The sequence below is a fragment of the Mirounga angustirostris genome, unplaced genomic scaffold (assembly GCF_029215605.1).
Source record: "Mirounga angustirostris isolate CCGP_5_RB_7025 unplaced genomic scaffold, mMirAng1.0.hap1 SCAF_12, whole genome shotgun sequence".
Taxonomy (NCBI): Eukaryota; Metazoa; Chordata; class Mammalia; order Carnivora; family Phocidae; genus Mirounga; species Mirounga angustirostris.
This window is the reverse complement of record NW_026991720.1, coordinates 87,556,335-87,573,767: the sequence shown is the minus strand read 5'-3', so window position 1 is coordinate 87,573,767 and position 17,433 is coordinate 87,556,335. Positions and strand designations below refer to the sequence as shown.

The following is a 17,433-nucleotide window of genomic DNA, read 5'->3' as shown; positions in this document are numbered from 1 at the left end:
TAGCCGCAAACACTTAGGGATGAGCTCTGTTCCAAGCACCTCAGATATATTGTCATTTAATTGTTAGCTGTTATTACCCCCCATTTTACAAATGAGTAAACCGAGGCACAGGAAGGTTAAACAACATGCCCAAAGTCACACAGCAAGGAAATAGTAGGGCAGAGATTTAAACGCAGGCAGTTTGGCTCTGGAGTCTGGGCTCTCAACCTTCATGCCTCTGTGTTCGTGGAATGTCTGTACTGAGTCGACGTTGCCCTGTTTGTTCTTGGGTCAGCAGGACCGTCTGAAATGTTTAGCAAACACAATTAGTCAAAACCAGTGGAGAAAGGAGCAGACAGGTCTCTACCAGATTATTTATCAAGAGGGAAATCAAAAAAGCTGATGCCTTGGACAGCTGCCGCGGGTCTAGCCCGCATCGGCTCTCTCATGCGGGTGATACCTGGGTGCTTGTCACCGGGCCATTTAGAAAACCTTTGTCCAGGGTCACCCCTGGTGATGTCCAAGTGCTGGGGAAAGGTCTTTGCAATCTGTGTCGATTCTGTTAGGAGACTAGGAGAAGCATGAGGTAGGTTGAGAAATTCAAGGTAAACATGTGCTTTGGGAACCAACTGGGGATCTATTTAATTGTATCTGGTAGGTGTAAGACTAGCATTTCCCACAGAGATATTAAATTGAACAAAAAAACAGGACTGCGAGTATAAGGCAGACGTCTTTATGCAAAGGTGAGTTAACACAGAGGACGAGCTCTTTATAGGCCCAAGGAGGAGCTGCCTGTGGGCTGGGTACTCACCTGCGGAACCCGCCCGCCACGGGCCCAGGACGGTTCAGAGAAAGGGGAGGGGCCCGGCGGCCACACCCACAGGCGCCCGTGCCGCCTCCTGGGACCCCGCCCCGGCTCCCACTGGAAGGGGGAAGCCCAGGGCCATTTGGCTAGTTTTCTTTAGAACAGCAAGGTGGTCGCTATGTCCCGCGGCCAGGAAAACGGACCCAGAATAAGAGGCAAGTTTTTATGCTGAGCTAGTCCCGGGGAGTCTTCTCGGACCGGTCTGGGAGGTCAGAGGTGGAGAAGCAGGGGCCTCTGCAGGGGCAAATGCCCCCCACCTCGCCCCAGGACGGGCGAGGCTCTCGCCAGACGCCTTCATCCTCACCCCTGGAACTCACAGGCTACATCTGGGAAGCAGAATTAAGAGCTCCCCTCCATTCCACCTTTCTTGTGGGACGGGAGGTGCCCCCAGAGCCGTATGCGTCTTCTCTGCCATCTAAGACGGAAACGCGAGCGGCTAGCCACTGGAGGGCGCTGTTGGACCCCGGGCGGCCCAGATACCGGGGGGTTCTCTCGCGGCAGGCTGGCTGGTGGATCTGAGTGCGACGTCTGTGGTGTCTTTCAGGTCGGGAAAAATAGCAGCCTAGCTTTGTCACAATCCAGTCCTTCAAGCATATCCAGCCCAGGACACAGCCGGCCGGTAAGTTACCGGGGGGCAGGGGCAAAAGGACAAGGGGTCCCCAGCAGTGGGAGCGAGGGCATTGGGGCAGACTCTGGCTCACATCTCAGCTCCAGTTAAGAGCATAGCTTCCTGGCTTCTAGAGCTTGGCCATCTTGTTAGTAGCTGTGTGTCCTTAGCTAAGTTACTTAACTTCCCTGTGCTTCAGTTTCCTCACCCACAAGGGGATCATAAATGGCCCCTACCCCATATGGCTTTTGTGAGGATTAAGTGAATTTTTTCTCATAAAGCCTCTAGAAAATGCCTGACACATAAGAAACACATAGGTCTTAGCCCAAATTATTAATCACAGCTGTGTGATACTAGGCACATTCCTTCTCTGAGTCTCAGTGTTTTCATCTTTTAAATGGCAAAGGTGACACCTACCTCCTAAGGTTATTGTGAAAATTAATGAGCTGACCGAAGGGCCTTGCTCGGGGCACTGATCCATCAGTCCCTTCTCAAGGCCTCTGGTGAGTTGTGGCTACTGTTCAAGATGTGGTTTCATGGTGGGGATATCCGGGGTAGATCTAGGAGTTTTTACAAACTCAAAAGTGTGAAAGTAGTCAGTGTACAAATTATTTTCTCCAGTGGAGTGTGTGTGCCTCTGAGGGAGGCCAGGGAGGGTAGAGGGTGGGGTAAGGCGTGTTCTACGTGACTGGAAAAAAATACACGCATAGCTGTGTTATGTCATCTTAGATGTGCTGTTGGTTTTGTAGATACCAAATTGCAGTGTGTTTGCATTTTGACCTTTGGGGTTTCCCCACCAGTGTTGGGTAGTGTTTGGGTGAAGATTATAGGGAAATAGTTTTTGTATCCCCAGATCAAGGAGAGTGTCTCCACCATTTTGTGCCTGAGCATCTGTGTGGGAGGTTGTAGGGGGGACGACGCAGAGAAGGGGGCGTCTATGCCCTGGTAACCTGCCCTTGTTCGTGACTGGCCTCCCGCACAGTCTGCGGAGTGCATCTGTTGGCTACACGGTCACCCTTAACAAACGTAATAATAATAAAATAGCATTTGGTGAGGCTTTTCTCTGCAGGAGCTATGCTGAGCCCTTTACATACATTACATACATATAACCCTTATAGCAACCCTGTGAGGGACAAATGATGATCCTCATGTTATAGATTGAAGATACCCGGACTAAGAGGCTAAGTAACTTGAACCCAAAGCCTCTGTGCTTAATCCAACACTAGACGTCCTCCTTAGAGAATTTTCCATGTGGTCTACAGGTTAGGTAGGAAGAGGTAAATTAAGAGGAAAAAAACAAAGACGGGTCCATTATTCCAGTTCTCTCTGCAGGAGGGGACCCCCTCCGTGCATGTGCACGGGATGTGTCCCTGTGTCTTCCCCGGAGCGAGGATCTGCGTGGCCGCGTCAGGTGCCCTGAGCCCTCCACATCCGGCGCCTCACTTGCCCATCACCGTTGCCTTCGGCCCGAGGTGGCTCCGTATCACAGCCGCGAAAACTGAGGCTCTGTTCTTGAATTCTTGCGGGTCATCCCAAGTGTATGGTTTTGAAACAAGCTTTTCTTTTCTTTCCTAGAAGACCACAAACAGAACGGGCAGGATAAGGACTCTTCCATAACAAGACTGTGAAGCCACTTCCAAACCAATGCCTGGCCGCCCCGAGACCGAGGCGGGGGTGGGGGGGGGTGGGGGGCGTGCAGCCGGGGAGAGTCGGCTTCCTGTGCCGTGCCTGTGGCTCTGGCCTTGCTTCTTCCTTTTTTAACTGACCAGTTTTTAGTTTTGAAGAAAAAAGCAAAAGGCAAAAGAACGTGAATTTAAGATTTACAGAAAACAGTACCAGTGTTTTGTTTCGGTTCTTTCATTTGCCATGTGTATGCGTTCTTCCAAGTTTGGGGTCGCCCCTTAGCTTCCGAGGCTGCCGCTGCACCATCATTTCGCGCCAGCCACGCGAGCAGTCATGGCCGAGCGTCCGTTCCCGGCTGGCGCGGTCCGAGACTCTTGAACTGGAGCACGTGCGGTGCTCCTTTCCTTGACCTCTCCCACCCCCCCTTCCGTCCCCTCCCACCTGCCGCCCACCGGCTCCCCACTGGCCAGCGTGCTGGGGGGGGGGGCTTTGCTGGGGAAGAGCCTGTGTTTGGGGAGCCGAGGGCGGGGAGCCCCGCCTGGGCTGAGCGCCCTCAGCAGGCTTCCGCGCTGCACCAGCACTGCGCGAGCCGGATGCTGTGCGCAAAACGGAGAAGAGTGACCATTGAACTATGTCGTTTAGCTGATACCACTGTCCAGCCGTGCAGCTCAGAGAGGATCTGGGTCAGGGACAGGGACTGGAATGGGCCCCGAAGGTGGCAAGAAGCAGAGCTTATGCGTAGGGGACGATATCCCTCAAAAGGCGGAGGAAACCGGGTGGCTTGTCACCTGAGCTTGTTAGAGATCCATGTTGCAGAATCCCTTCCAGGGTGCGGGTGTACAAGGGCGCCAAAGTGAGGCGAACCAGAGAAGGAGAAATCCCAGGGAGAAGGGCACGAGACCCCAGGGGGCCACTCAGGGCTTGAGACACAGCTTCCACAGCGGTGGAAGTTCTCAAGCTGCCCTCAGGGGTGAGACAAGAGGAGGAAAGGCAGGGCTGGGGGTGCAGGAAGGGTCTGAGAGAAAGCTTCCATGGAGGGTTAAGTAATAAACACTAGCCCTGCCCACCCACCTCCGTGCCCTGGGCGCCAGGGTCCTGTGCAATCGGCACACCCATCGATCAGCTTGTCCTAAGCTATCACAAGCCCCAACTCTGATCCAGCCTCCCCAGGGAGGTGTAGTGAGCTCAGCTACCGCTCAGTGAAGAAGAGCTATTGGAAGAGCAGGAAGAGAGAAGCTAGAGCCCTACAACTCTGAAACTGTTCACACTGGCGTTTTGAAAGACATAGCAATACCACATGCTCTACTAGGGAATGGTAATCAGGAAAGGAATTCACAATATGAAATAGGCATTCTGTGCTATTAATCATGAAACTTGTATCCGATATAATAGCAAGAGATACTAGGAAGTTTTGCTTCATCCCTAAATCAGAAATGAATGCCAGTTTTGCAGCTGGACCCAAACCCTCATCCCTACCCTGAAGTTTCCCTTTTCCTTCCCATCCCCACAACCCAAAGATCAGACTACTGTTACGTTTCACCACATTGGATTTCGCAAAGACGGGAAGCAAACAGAGTGATTTGTATCAATGGAATTGCACTGACTGTGTTTCTTATAGGATTCCTAAAATTTTTAATATAAAATGAAGATTTTTTTAAAAATCAGGAGTTGATATTAGGTACCAGAACATTAGTTCAGATGATTTCATTTTTATTTCTACAGTGTTAAAAGTGCACTTATATGCCGGTTTATTTACGTCTTGGGAAAAAGAGACTACAAATTGAAGGGAAGATGGTTACTTTTTCTTTTTTTTAAAAAAAAAAAGTTAAGGCAGATTTTAAGACTTATAAAATGTTTAAGAAATTATAAACAGGTTAGACCCTTTGGAAAAAAAGTTTAGAAGATATTCTTAAAGTAAATTTTTATAGTGTTAATTTTGTAATAATTTATGTTTTACTATATTGCAGAGCTAACTGACCAGAATAGTTTCTGAAACAATATGAAACGTAGGAAAGTTTAAGCAATGTTTATATTTTTAAAATGTTCTTTGAATTATGTTTTTATTGTACATTTCTTCAGACTGAAAAGTATGTACATATCTTTGTTATTTTTGCACAATTTTTGTCTCGTTCGGTTTTAGAAGTCTGTTGTTTTTTTATAATTTATTTTAAGTTTAAAACTTGCAGGAGTAAAAAAAAAAACAAAAAAAAAAAAAACAAAAAAATCTCAGCAACAAAATAACCCTCTGATTTATAAACTCTTACACTCAAAGAGGGAAAACAAAGGTTGAGAGATTAAGTGGCTGCTTCTGAGAAATAATGTCTCTTGACAGGGACGAAAGGAGCAATTCAATAGGCTTAAACATTTTAGCTGTCTACATCTTGAATTGCAAGCTGGAATAAAGAGGCTCCCCACCGAATGCTGCTTACTTGGTGAAAGCCTGGCTCTGACCAAGGTGAGGACATTTCTGGAAAACTGAGCAAAAAGGGAAAACCCATGGTGTTTCTTCCTTCACAATCAACCACAGGTTTACTTTATAATGATGTATTAAAAACTCACAGCTTGAAAAATGGAATGCAAATAAAAGGTTTTCTTTGGGTTTGTTTTAACGGAGTTCAACTGGACCAGCCTATAAAGCATTATTAGGGTGAGACCCTTTGGGTGCTTCTGTTTCTGCGCATCCCGCCCCAGCCCCTTGACTGCACACACACCCACACCCACATACACATACACCCACCCACACACATCCTCACCCCCCCCCCCACACACACACACATACCACCACCACCACCCCCCATTTGCCTGAAGATCTCGTGACTTGTCGTCAGCCATAGAGGCTCGAAAGCTCTGGTGGTTAAGCATAACACAATGCATAGACCTGTCAGCCATAAAAAAAAAAAAGAAAAAGAAAAAAAAAGCGACTTGGATAACTTGTATGCCTTCTTTTGTATCAATGTACCAATTGTAAATAACGCTGATCAACCTTTGTAGAGAATAGTTTCTACAGCATATTCTATTATTGCTGATTCTCAGTGAACTCTTGTTTTAAAAAAGGAAAAAAAAAGAAATTTTCTATTTACACCTTCTATTTTGTTATGCTGTCAGCCCATGGCACTTTAACAAAACTCTGCGGGTTTTATGTAGCTGGTCAGTCATGGGGTATATTCAGTCACTGTTGTTGCAGACAAGAATTTACACCTGCTCATTTGTCCTTTCCTACTTACTGATTTTAGAACCTTTTCCAGAAGAATTTTGGAGAAAGCATGTCCCAACATTCTAAGCAAACGCCACACTTGTGGAGTGGGTTTCTTTTCTACGGTCCCTATTTTGTAACACTAAGTATTTTCCTTCTTTGTCCCCGCACCTTTACGTATTAGCACTATCAGATAGAATTCATTCCATGCCTGTGATATTGTAAGCAGAATAAATGTCTAAAGTAGGTGTAAATAGTAAATTCTATGGCTTACAGTTTTAAAAGGAAAGAACAAACATGTATCTATTGATACTGCCATGGTTCAGCACCAGGCCTGGAGACATTCTCCAGTGAGCGATTGTACTTTTTTTTTTTTTTGCCTTTTTTTTTTTTTTTTGTAACATGGCTTTGTAAATAAAATAATTTATATGTTTGTAAAACAAAGTCTTCGGGTTTTTGTAAAATGTAGATTTTTTGCCATTTCTTTTTTTCTTCTGGGTGACAGTGTTCCCACCTGATGAACCTTCCTGCTAGAACACACATTTGATAGAAGAGAGTGAATTCATTCAACAAATATTTATGGAGCATCCCGTGGTGGCTGCCTCTCAGCTAGGCGCTCTGTGCTCAGCGAGGAGAAACACAGTCCCAGCCCAGAAATGGAAGGCACCTGGTGGGGAAGATAGTAAATAAACACACGATCAAATGTGTAATTACAGATTGTGGCAAAGGCTTTGGTGGAAAGAATTGAATTCTGTGAGAATTTAAATTAGAATTAAAATTAAAACGGGTGATAGAGCGCTATCCGGTAGTCCCCTCTGAGGAAGTGAGCTGAAGGCACAGTGTGGAGGAGAGAATCCCAGGCAGAGATGGTCCAAGGTGGGAAATGCTTGTAAGTTCTTAGAGCCTAGGGAAGATCCACTGTGGACAGAGCAGAGGGAGAGAGATGGACAGAAGGCAAGGCAAGGTCACAAAAGGCCTCACAGAGTTTGGATTTCATGCTCAGTTCAATGGGAATCCTTTGAAGGGCTTTAAGTAGGGGCATGGCATGATCCCCTAAGTACGAGCTGCTGGGTGGAAAATCACTCGGAAGCTAGTTCAAGAGACTAGGTGAGATACCATGTCTGTGTTGTCCCAGAATGATGACAGTAGAGATAGGGGAAGTGAATGGAATCAAGATATATCTTACATATTAAATTGACAAGACTTGCTTAGGAATTGGATCTGAGAATAAGGAAAAATGACTCCCAGGTTGTGTTAGGTGAAGATGTCTGCCATTTCTTCAGATGTGGAAACCAGAGGAGGAATGAGTTTTTCACGGGGCAGGGAGGAGGAGAGTTTAGTGAGGCTTAGAAGTCCTCTTTTGTGTGCATGTGTTGGCTCATCAATGGGATCACTGGCCCACCGAAGATTCTGTGCCAAGTAGGCATGATATACGCATGACTGAAAGGATCAGCAGCTCTAAGTTAGAGGCACCAGTTTAGGGACCTTTAGTACATGGATAATATTTAGAACCACAAACATGAGTGGGATTGCTTGAGAGAATGTAGAGTGAGAAGAGCAGACACTTAGAGGTTAGGTGGAAGAGGAAAACTAGCAAAGAACCCTAAGATGAAGCATTCCTAAAGAGAAGAGAGAACCCAACAGAAAGGGGTTCCCTCGAAGCCAGGACTATAAGATGTTTCAAGGAAGGAACAGTCAACTGAGTCAGATACCATGCACAATGTTAGATCCAGATGGTATATTGTGTTTGGAGTTATGCAGCATGGAGGTCATGGGTGACTATTAGTTTCCTAGGGCAGCCATAACAAATTACCGCTACGTACGTGGTGGCTTAAAGCAGCAAAAATTTATTCTCTCAGAGTTCTGGAGACCGGAAGTCCAAAATCAAGCAGGCTGCCTTCCCTTCGATGGCTCTAGAGGACACTCCTTCTTGGCCTCTTCCAGTTTCTGTTGACTGCTAGCAGTCCATCGCATTCCTTGGCTTTATAGACACATCACTCCCATCTCTGCCTCCATCTTCACATGGTCTTATAGCCCCGATGTCTCTCCCATGTCTCAAATTTCTCCCTGCCTTTCTCTTGTAAGGACATCTGTCAGTGGAGTTAGGGCCCACCCTAAATCCTGGATGATCTCATCTCCAGATCCTTAAGTTAATTACATCTTTTTCCAAGGAAGTTCACACTCACAGATTCCAGTAGTTAGGACTTGGACCTATCATTTGGGGGGTTACTATTCAATCCACTACAGCGACCTTACAAAGCAGGTGTGATGGCATGGTAGGGCCCACAGCCAGACTGGGGTGGTTTGAAGGAAACTCAGATATGTCGACAAATCTTAAGGAGATCAGAAGTCTCAAGAGAGTGTTTGGATTTTGTTTCTCTTTGTTTATTGCTTTTCAAGGGAGAAGAGACAAGATTATGATTCATATGCTGATAAGACTGGGACAGTAGGGGAGGGAAAAAGCTGAAGAAGCAGGAGGTGATTAAAAAATGCGGGGGGGCCCTGGGGGGCTCGGTAGGTTAAGCGGGTTAAGCTCTGACTCTTGGTTTTGGCTCAGGTCATGAGATCGAGCCCCACGTCGGGAACCTGCTTAAAATTCGCTCTCTCTGCTGCTCTCCCCACTTACGCTCACTCTCTCTCTCTGTCTCTCTCCTCCCCCCCAAAAAAAGAAGGGAAGTCTTTGAGAAGGCAAGAGGGAGGTGAACCCAAACGCATGCGTTTGTAGGATTCAAAGATAAACTGAGGCATATTAAAATACTCTAAAAGAGTTTATTTAAGCAAAAATGGATTTGAATCAGGCAGCACCAAACAGCAAGTGGTTGGGAGCACATCACCAACAGGGAAAAGACTTTTACAGAGAAAAGGTGGAAGCGAAGAAGTTCTTCGATCAACGGTAGCTTAAAGCCTAGTTGGCTGTTTGTGACTGGTCGTCCTCAGTGTTTTGCTTTCGTGACCTTGAGGCCTTGACGAGCAGAGATTTGGGGGGGCTTCCATAAGCCACTGGGGCATTAGAGCCTCGGTCTCAGGGCCTCCTTGTTTAATGAAAGGACCAGTAGGAAGAAGGGCCCTCCCTCCAGGGCGATGGGGTAGAAGCCAGCTTGCAGACTGGCTGTTGGGAAGACAGGAAAAAGTCACACCTGGTGGCTTCCATTTCCTTAGTGACCGCGGGGTAACCTGAGTGTGTGGGGGAGCTTGGGAGAAGTGGGGGAAATGTAAAGAAAGAATTAAGTAATTGGGCGCCTGGGTGGCTCAGTTGGTTGGGCGACTGCCTTCGGCTCAGGTCATGATCCTGGAGTCCCGGGATCGAGTCCCACATCGGGCTCCCTGCTCGGCAGGGAGTCTGCTTCTCCCTCTGACCCTCCCCCCTCTCATGTGCTCTCTCTCTCTCTCTCTCATTCTCTCTCTTTCAAATAAATAAATAAAATCTTTAAAAAAAAAAAAAAGAGTTAAAAAAAAAAAAGAAAAGAAAAGAAAAGAAAACCAGGGGAAGCAGATTTGAAACTTGGCACGTAGTAAACACCTTGCAAATAAATGTTTGTACAAATGGATTATCCACAGTCACAAAACCTCAGTGTGGTACTTCTAGCACCAAGGGCATCATATATCCATTTGTTCTGAGCTTTGTCTGTGACTGGCCACCCATCCCTGTGTTGGCCCTGGTGACCGTTAGCTCCATTTTGAAAGGAGCCTACATTCTGTGTTTTCCAAACCTAGACCTCTGAGAAGCCTCCTTCAGTACTAGTCGCAGGCTTGGAGAATCGCTATGAAAACCAGAAGTGACCTTAAAGACATTCTTCTACAGGTGAGGGCACCGAGACACAGAGAGGTCAAGTAAGGTACAAAGACCACACAGCTGGCGGACGGGCAAGCCTGTTCTTTCCGTCTAGCGCTCTTTCCATGGTATCTCACTGCTTCCTGTAGAAATAAACTCCACCTACAGACTTTTCCACAACGGTGTTTTAAAATTCTGTGTGTCGGGACGCCTGGAAGGCTCAGTTGGTTAAATGTCTGCCTTCGGCTCAGGTCACGATCCCAGGGTCCTGGGATCGAGCCCCGCATCGGGCTCCCCACTCGGCGAGAAGCCTGCTTCTCCCTCTCCCACTCCCCCTGCTTGTGTTCTCTCTCTCTCTCTCTGACAAATAAAGAAATAAAATATTTTTTTAAAAAATTAAAATAGGGTGCCTGGGTGGCTCAGTTGGTTAAGCGACTGCCTTCGGCTCAGGTCATGATCCCAGAGTCCTGGGATCGAGTCCCGCATCGGGCTCCCTGCTCAGCGGGGAGTCTGCTTCTCCCTCTGACCCTCCCCCCATCATGCTCTCTCTCTCTATCTCATTCTCTGTCAAATAAATAAATAAAATCTTTAAAAAAAATTTAAAATAAAATTCTGTGTCTCCTAATTGGCTTACTCAGGTCTCTGGAATTTCTTTTACTAAAATATTTTTTCTCCTTTTTGATTTTTCCCATTGGGCAATAACTACTTGACCGATGGATTATTTCTTGCTTACTGATCCGGTTGGGATTAGTCCAGTTCCCAGGAATGTATTTTAATAAGTGTATTTTCTATCCAGTATATCCTCATAAGCAGCTCACCTAGGCAAGTAAATGAGGAAAGTGCAAAATAAGCTAAATATCTCAAAAACTAAATCAGTCCCACAAAAGTCTGGGTCAGTACAGGACCACTGTAGGAAGCTTGCCAGTAACTTAGAGGTGTTGCATTCATTGTGACATTTCGAAACACAAATCTGATCTAAGGTCATAAAGATTGGAAAGGTTCTCTCAATTTCAGAAATTTTGGGAAGTTTTCTGGGCTTCCCTTTCACCTTCAAATATTTCAGTAAATTTCTAATCAAAGCAAACATCATCACAAAAGCCTTTGCTTCCTCTGAGACCTGAGCAAGCACTATGGAAGCTGCTAGAAAAATAGGAGCTTATGCAGCCCGTATTAGGATTTTCAGTTTCTCTCAACTCCCTTCATTTCCCTATCCGATTTCCTAGCCAGTTATTACTAACCCCCAACCAACCACACACACACACACACACACACACACACGCATCTCCCAATTTTCTTGAGTAATCCGGACACCATGTTGGGGCTGACAGGGATAAGCTAACAATTCTGTCACCTTATCAGAATGGGGTAAAAGCAGAGCCCCACAGAAGTGAAGCGAGCAGGGAGGAAACCATGATTTGGGAGCTTTTCTTTTGAAAAAAAATCAGATGCATGTTTTTGGTTTTGTTTGCAATTTTTGCAAGTCTTTTGGTTCTGCCCAACTCAATAAACTGAGACAAATTTGCTATGGACTAGATGCACAGCACTGAGTACAGGACTGACTTAGTCTGCAGAGAGGGTGCCTCCAGGGCACTCACCTTCAAGCACTTAGAGGATGTTCCCGCCAGGTCGATGCTGAGCCCAGCACTGTTCAACATTTTAATTAATGAATTGGCATTCAAAGTAACCCTGGTGAATTAAAGCCTTGAATACCAACAAACGGATTTGTAGAATAGCTCTTACCTTTGGGGGGCACAAGGGAGGTTTCTGGTGCTGGGAATGTTCTGTATCTTGACCTGGGAACTTGTTAAATGAATATAATCGTTGACGAAATATTTGTCAGGTCGGAGGCTCAAGATTGGTTCATTTCACTGTGCACTTGAAGTTGCAAAGTTTACACATAGACACAAAAAGTAAATAGCAGACTTGGAGCCATAACTGTGTCAGCAGAAAGAAGAAAGTTGCAAAGTGGTTTAAGGAGAATACTAATGAGAGGCCCAGTTTCTCCCCCGATCCCCCAGGGGCGTGAGGTGCCACAGAGGGGAGGGCGCAGCAGTGGGTTGAAAATGGAGAAGGGAGTGAAAAGTCTCACATGAGGTTGTCGGACCCCTGGGAGCCCTGTCACCTCCCCCATGCAGCCAAGGGGCTGCTCTTTCCCTGCCCCCCAGCTGGAGACCGAAGTGTTATTTTGTAGAAAAACGGAATGGGATACTGAGATTCAGGATTCAGGGTTACCAGGCTCAGCAGAGCAAGTGAGCCTCGGGTGGGATGGGGGCTGGGATGAGGCAGGAGCTCCTCTCTTCTCATCATAAACTGTAGAGTTTTGTTACCATGTGCGTGTATTGCCTTGATATTTTTAAAATTTCAGCAAGTATAATATCAGAGGCCTAAATAATGATGAAATGTACGGGAGCCATGAGGTGATCTCACATTTGTGTATGACAGAGTACAGTGTTTGGCTCTGGGCTTGGAAGCTTAAAAAGTCTGGAAATAGGACCTGAAGCGAGCAAGTATAATTGATTACAATGAATCCACTTTCTGGAGGTGGTTAAAAATGGAATGCCTGGCTTTAAAGGCAATCCTCCTTTACAGGGGGCCTTTCCCACCAGCGATCTTGTGTTGGAAATGCACATGGGTTACACTGACAGGCGCTTTTTCTTTCAAACCATGTATATTTCATGTTTCCTTGGACTTCGAATTTACCTTTAGGGATTCCCCTTACAGTTCTAAGGAGCTGTCTTGTTCAGTGCCACATGGATCCTAAAATAGTGGCAGGCATACAATAAATGTTGAATTAAAAAATGAAGCAATCGGAGCAACGTCCACAATAGCCAAACCATGGGAAGAGCCAAGATGTCCATCAACAAATGAATGGATAAAGAAGATGTGGGGGGCGCCTGGGTGGCTCAGTTGGTTAAGCGACTGCCTTCGGCTCAGGTCATGGTCCTGGAGTCCCGGGATCGAGTCCCACATTGGGCTCCCTGCTCGGCGGGGAGTCTGCTTCTCCCTCTGACCCTCCCCCCTCTCATGTGCTCTCTCTCATTCTGTCTCTCTCAAATAAATAAATAAAATCTTAAAAAAAAAAAAAGATGTGAGATATATATATATATATATATATATATATATGATGGAATATTATGCAGCCATAAAAAAAAACCCAAATCCTGCCATTTGCAACGACATGGATGGAACTAGAGGGTATTATGCTAAGCGAAATACATCAGTCAGAGAAAGACATATATCATATGACCTCACTGATATGAGGAATTCTTAATCTCAGGAAACAAACTGAGGGTTGCTGGAGTGGGGACGGGGGTGGGAGGGATGGGGTGGCTGGGTGATAGACACTGGGGAGGGTATGTGCTATGGTGAGCGCTGTGAATTGTGAAGACTGTTGAATCACAGACCTGTACCCCTGAAACAAATAATACATTATATGTTAAAAAAAAAAAAAAAAGAAGATAGCAGGAGGGGAAAAATGAAGGGGGGGGGAAATCGGAGGGGGAGACGAACCATGAGAGACTACGGACTCTGAGAAACAAACTGAGCATTTTAGAGGGGAGGGGGGTGGGGGGATGGGTTAGCCTGGTGATGGGTATTAAAGAGGGCACGTATTGAATGGAGCACTGGGTGTTATAAGCAAACAATGAATCATGGAACACTACACCAAAAACTAATGATGTAATGTATGGTGACTAACATAACATAATAAAATAAAATTTTTTAAAAAATGAAGCAATCGCGGCGCCGCCTGGCTGGCTCAGTCAGTGCAGCATAAGACTTGATCTCAGGGTTGTGGGTTCCAGCCCCATGTTGGGTGTAGAGATCACCTAAAAACAAAATCTTTAAAAAAAAAAAAAAAAAAGGAGTCAATGGTGAGCAGGTAAATGTCCAATATCTGGCCTTTGGGAGTAACAGGGAAAGCGCTTGCTGATTTCTGTGATGTTAATACTCCCACCATGGCCTACCCATTTCAAGCCATCAGCCCAACTTTGCTGAACACAGAGAGGGAGGAGAGGTGCACAGCTGAGTCCTCTGAGTCTGGACAAGCCAGCTCTGGGCCGCCCTGATTTTGGCCAATGCAACAGATATGCTTATGACCAGTAATACTATATTAATTCATGTCAGGGGTGCCTGGGTGGCTCAGATGGTTAACCGTCTGCCTTCGGCTCAGGTCATGATCCCGGGGTCCTGGGATCGAGCCCCACATCAGGCTCCTGGCTCAGCAGGGAGCCTGCTTCTCCCTCTCCCTCTGCCTCTCCCCCTGCTCATGTTCTCTCTCTCTTTCTGTATCTCTGTGTCTCAAATGAATAAATAAAAAAATTTAAAAAAATTTTAATTCATGTCAAACTTCATGCAATTATTCAATCCATTAGTAAGACCGGAAAGGAGAACTTTGCTATCACTTAAAAATGGCCAACATTCAAGCCATCAATTTTTTTTTTACCCCTTTTTCTTTGTCTTTTAAACTTATTTCTGCTTGAAAAGGGCATTGGGGCATATACGAAGCAATGATCTAGCTGTCTTGTCAAAGCCATCCTCACTCTGTGGTCTGTGTTCCAAATGCTTCATTTGGAACCTAACATATTCTTCCATTTAAATGTACTATCAAGGGTGATTAGGTTACAGGACAACCCGCAAGAGCCCATGGATCCACGATGCACCTGAAGTCCGACATCGATGCCGTAGTATTATTTGGGGAAATGCATTCTTAGTTTCAGCTAGGGAAGACAGGATTGTATGCCCCCGGCCACCATCCACAACCATGAGAGACCCCATTACCTGCCAACTGCCAGGGGAGTCGAGACTTTGCAATAACTCTACGAGGCAGGTGAGATTACTGCCCCCATTTTAGAGATGAGAAAACCAAAGCTTATGGCGGTCAAGTAATTTGGTGAGGACCACACAGCTCGTGAGCGGGAAGCCTTTTGGGAAATCCCCCCAGTAACTTGTGTAAACAGCAAATCACCTGAGGTCATCCATCATACAAATAATTTAGAAGCACAAAGAATATTTTTCATAACTTTCGTTCTGGGCTTCAGTTTGGTGGGCCTAATTCAAACAGACCCAGTCAGTGTGATGGAAGTTAAATTTAGTCTCAGTTTATAAAGTGAGGTTCAGTTTCTGTGATATTCTGAAATACAGAAGTAGTCTCAAAAATGAAACAGAACAGGGGTGCCTGGCTGGCTCAGTTGGTAGAGCATGCAACTCTTGATCTTGGGTCATGAGTTCAAGGCCCATGTTGGCTGTAGAGATTACGTCAAAAAAAAAAAAAAATGAAACAGGACAGGAAAAGAAAAGAGTTCAGGTAAAAACTAGTGAAATGCAAATGAGATCTATGCCAGAGTGAACAGTACCAGTGAATATATACCAGTGTTGATTTCCTAGTTCGATGATGATGTTCTTTGGTTGTGTGACCTATTGTCATTGGGAAGAGCCAAAGGAAGAACACATGGCCGCACTATTTTTTTTTTAAAGATTTTATTTATTTATTTATTTGAGAGGCAGAGGGAGAGGAGTGAGCAAGAGCGCACAAGTAGGGAGAGGGGCAGAGGGAGAAGCAGACTTCCCAGTGAGCAGGGAGCCAATGCGGGGCTCGATCCCAGGATGCTGGGATCATGACCTGAGCTGAAGGTGGACGCTTAACCGACTGAGCCACCCAGGCGCCCCTTTTTGCACTATTTTGCAACTTCTTGTGAGTCTTAAACTATTTCAGAATCTAAAGACATTAGTACTTCATTTATGTATATATAAGTTCCATATATATATATAAAATATATATAAATGAGGTTCCGTAAATGGTACCAGAGCCCCAGATCCATTAGCCCAATCTTCTCCTGCTATCCTTTGTACTGTGGCCACTGTCTTGCTATGTTCTACGCTTTCATGTTCTGGCAAATAGATGTAAATTTGTGCTTAAAAGTATCTGCAGACATCTTGCAGCATGTTTGTTTTCACAGGTCAGTGAAGAATGAGGGCAGGCTGGGGCGCCTGGGTGGCTCAGTTGGTTAAGCGACTGCCTTCGGCTCAGGTCATGAGCCTGGAGTCCCCGGGATCGAGTCCCGCATCGGGCTCCCTGCTCGGCAGGGAGTCTGCTTCTCCCTCTGACCCTCCTCCCTCTCATGCTCTCTGTCTCTCATTCTCTCTCTCGCAAATAAATAAAAAATTAAAAAAAAAAAAAGAATGAGGGCAGGCTGGACAGCACTGCTGAGCAGACAGAGCACTATGTCAGACGCTTGAATGTCAGCATCTCCCACAGATGGCCGTCGAGCTTCTGAGACTGGGCCTCCCAGCACCAAGCGACATCACACCCGCACAGTGACCACAGACTCCCGGGTTAGCCCGACCTAACACAAAGATCCATATGGCGTCACTTTTAGACTGTGTTCTGTTGGGTTTTTTTTTAAACTCTTAAGATGCACATAAATAAAAACTAATGATGTAATGTAGGGGATTAACATAAGAATAAAAAAAAGATGCACATAAATAAATAAACTCTTACAATGCATCTCACCAGTAAAACAACCTGGTGAAAATTAAATCCTCAGGTTGCAAACTTCGTCTGTCTCAGGATTTGTGCGAAAACTTTAAGTGTACAGCAAACAGACCTTTAGCTCCTCCTGTGTTGTCACACAGAACCAAGACTCTAGATCTTCTTTTTCTTTTTTTTTTTTTAAGATTTTATTTATTTGTCAGAGAGAGAGCACAAGCAGAGGGAGTGGGAGAGGGAGAAGCAGGCTTCCCGCGGAGCAGGGAGCCCGATGCGGGGCTCGATCCCAGGACCCTGGGATCACGACCTGAGCCGAAGGCAGACGCTTAATGACTGAGCTCCCCAGGCGCCCCGAGTCTATAGTTTCTTAAAGCTGCAATACAAAATCTGAAATGTTACCCCAGAAAGTCCTCCAGTAGGAAACCAGGTAGAACAGCCTGTGGACAGAGGTTATAGAGACTACTGGGTTTAGCCACAATTTCCTCTTCTTACTTTAACAAGTCTGTTAAGATAATAATAGCAAACACTTACATAGCACTTAGTACATACCGGGCACCATTTTTTTAAATAGCTTTATATAAGTAGCTCAAGACATCCCCCTGTGAGGTAGATAAATTATTCCCATTAAATCCATGAGGAAATTGAGGCAGAGAATTTAGGTGTTTTTCCTAAGATTGCATAGCTATTCATGGTCAGTGGTAACACTGGATTTTTAAAGAGAGGCGGTCGGGGGGCAGAGACCACTACACCACCCTGCCTCACCTATATTTTCCCGGAAAAAATTGTGCTTTATATATTTTTCCTTCCTTTTGAACAACCAGCAGAACTAGCTGAGGCATCTCTGACTTACTCCTGGTTGAAACAGAAAACAGAGAGGGAACCATCCCACAGTCTGTTCTGGCCTCTC

The 17,433-nt window shown here is 45.7% G+C and overlaps 1 protein-coding gene across 4 annotated transcripts in view; it reads left to right on the top strand.

Moving 5' to 3' along the window:
- ATXN7L1 (ataxin 7 like 1) overlaps positions 1 to 6,690 on the top strand; it is a 236,263-nt gene extending 229,573 nt beyond the window's left edge. Inside the window, exons 12-13 of one of the 4 annotated variants that reach the window (XM_064575407.1) lie at positions 1,389 to 1,463; positions 3,030 to 6,690. In XM_064575407.1, the coding sequence (XP_064431477.1) occupies positions 1,389 to 1,463; positions 3,030 to 3,068 (114 nt within the window). In that variant the 3' untranslated portion in view covers positions 3,069 to 6,690. Of the gene's footprint in view, positions 1 to 1,388; positions 1,464 to 3,026 lie in introns of all 4 variants that reach the window. The other 3 variants (XM_054505342.2, XM_045864872.3, XM_045864871.3) reach the window with 3 other exon arrangements.
- Positions 6,691 to 17,433: the final 10,743 nt, after the last annotated feature.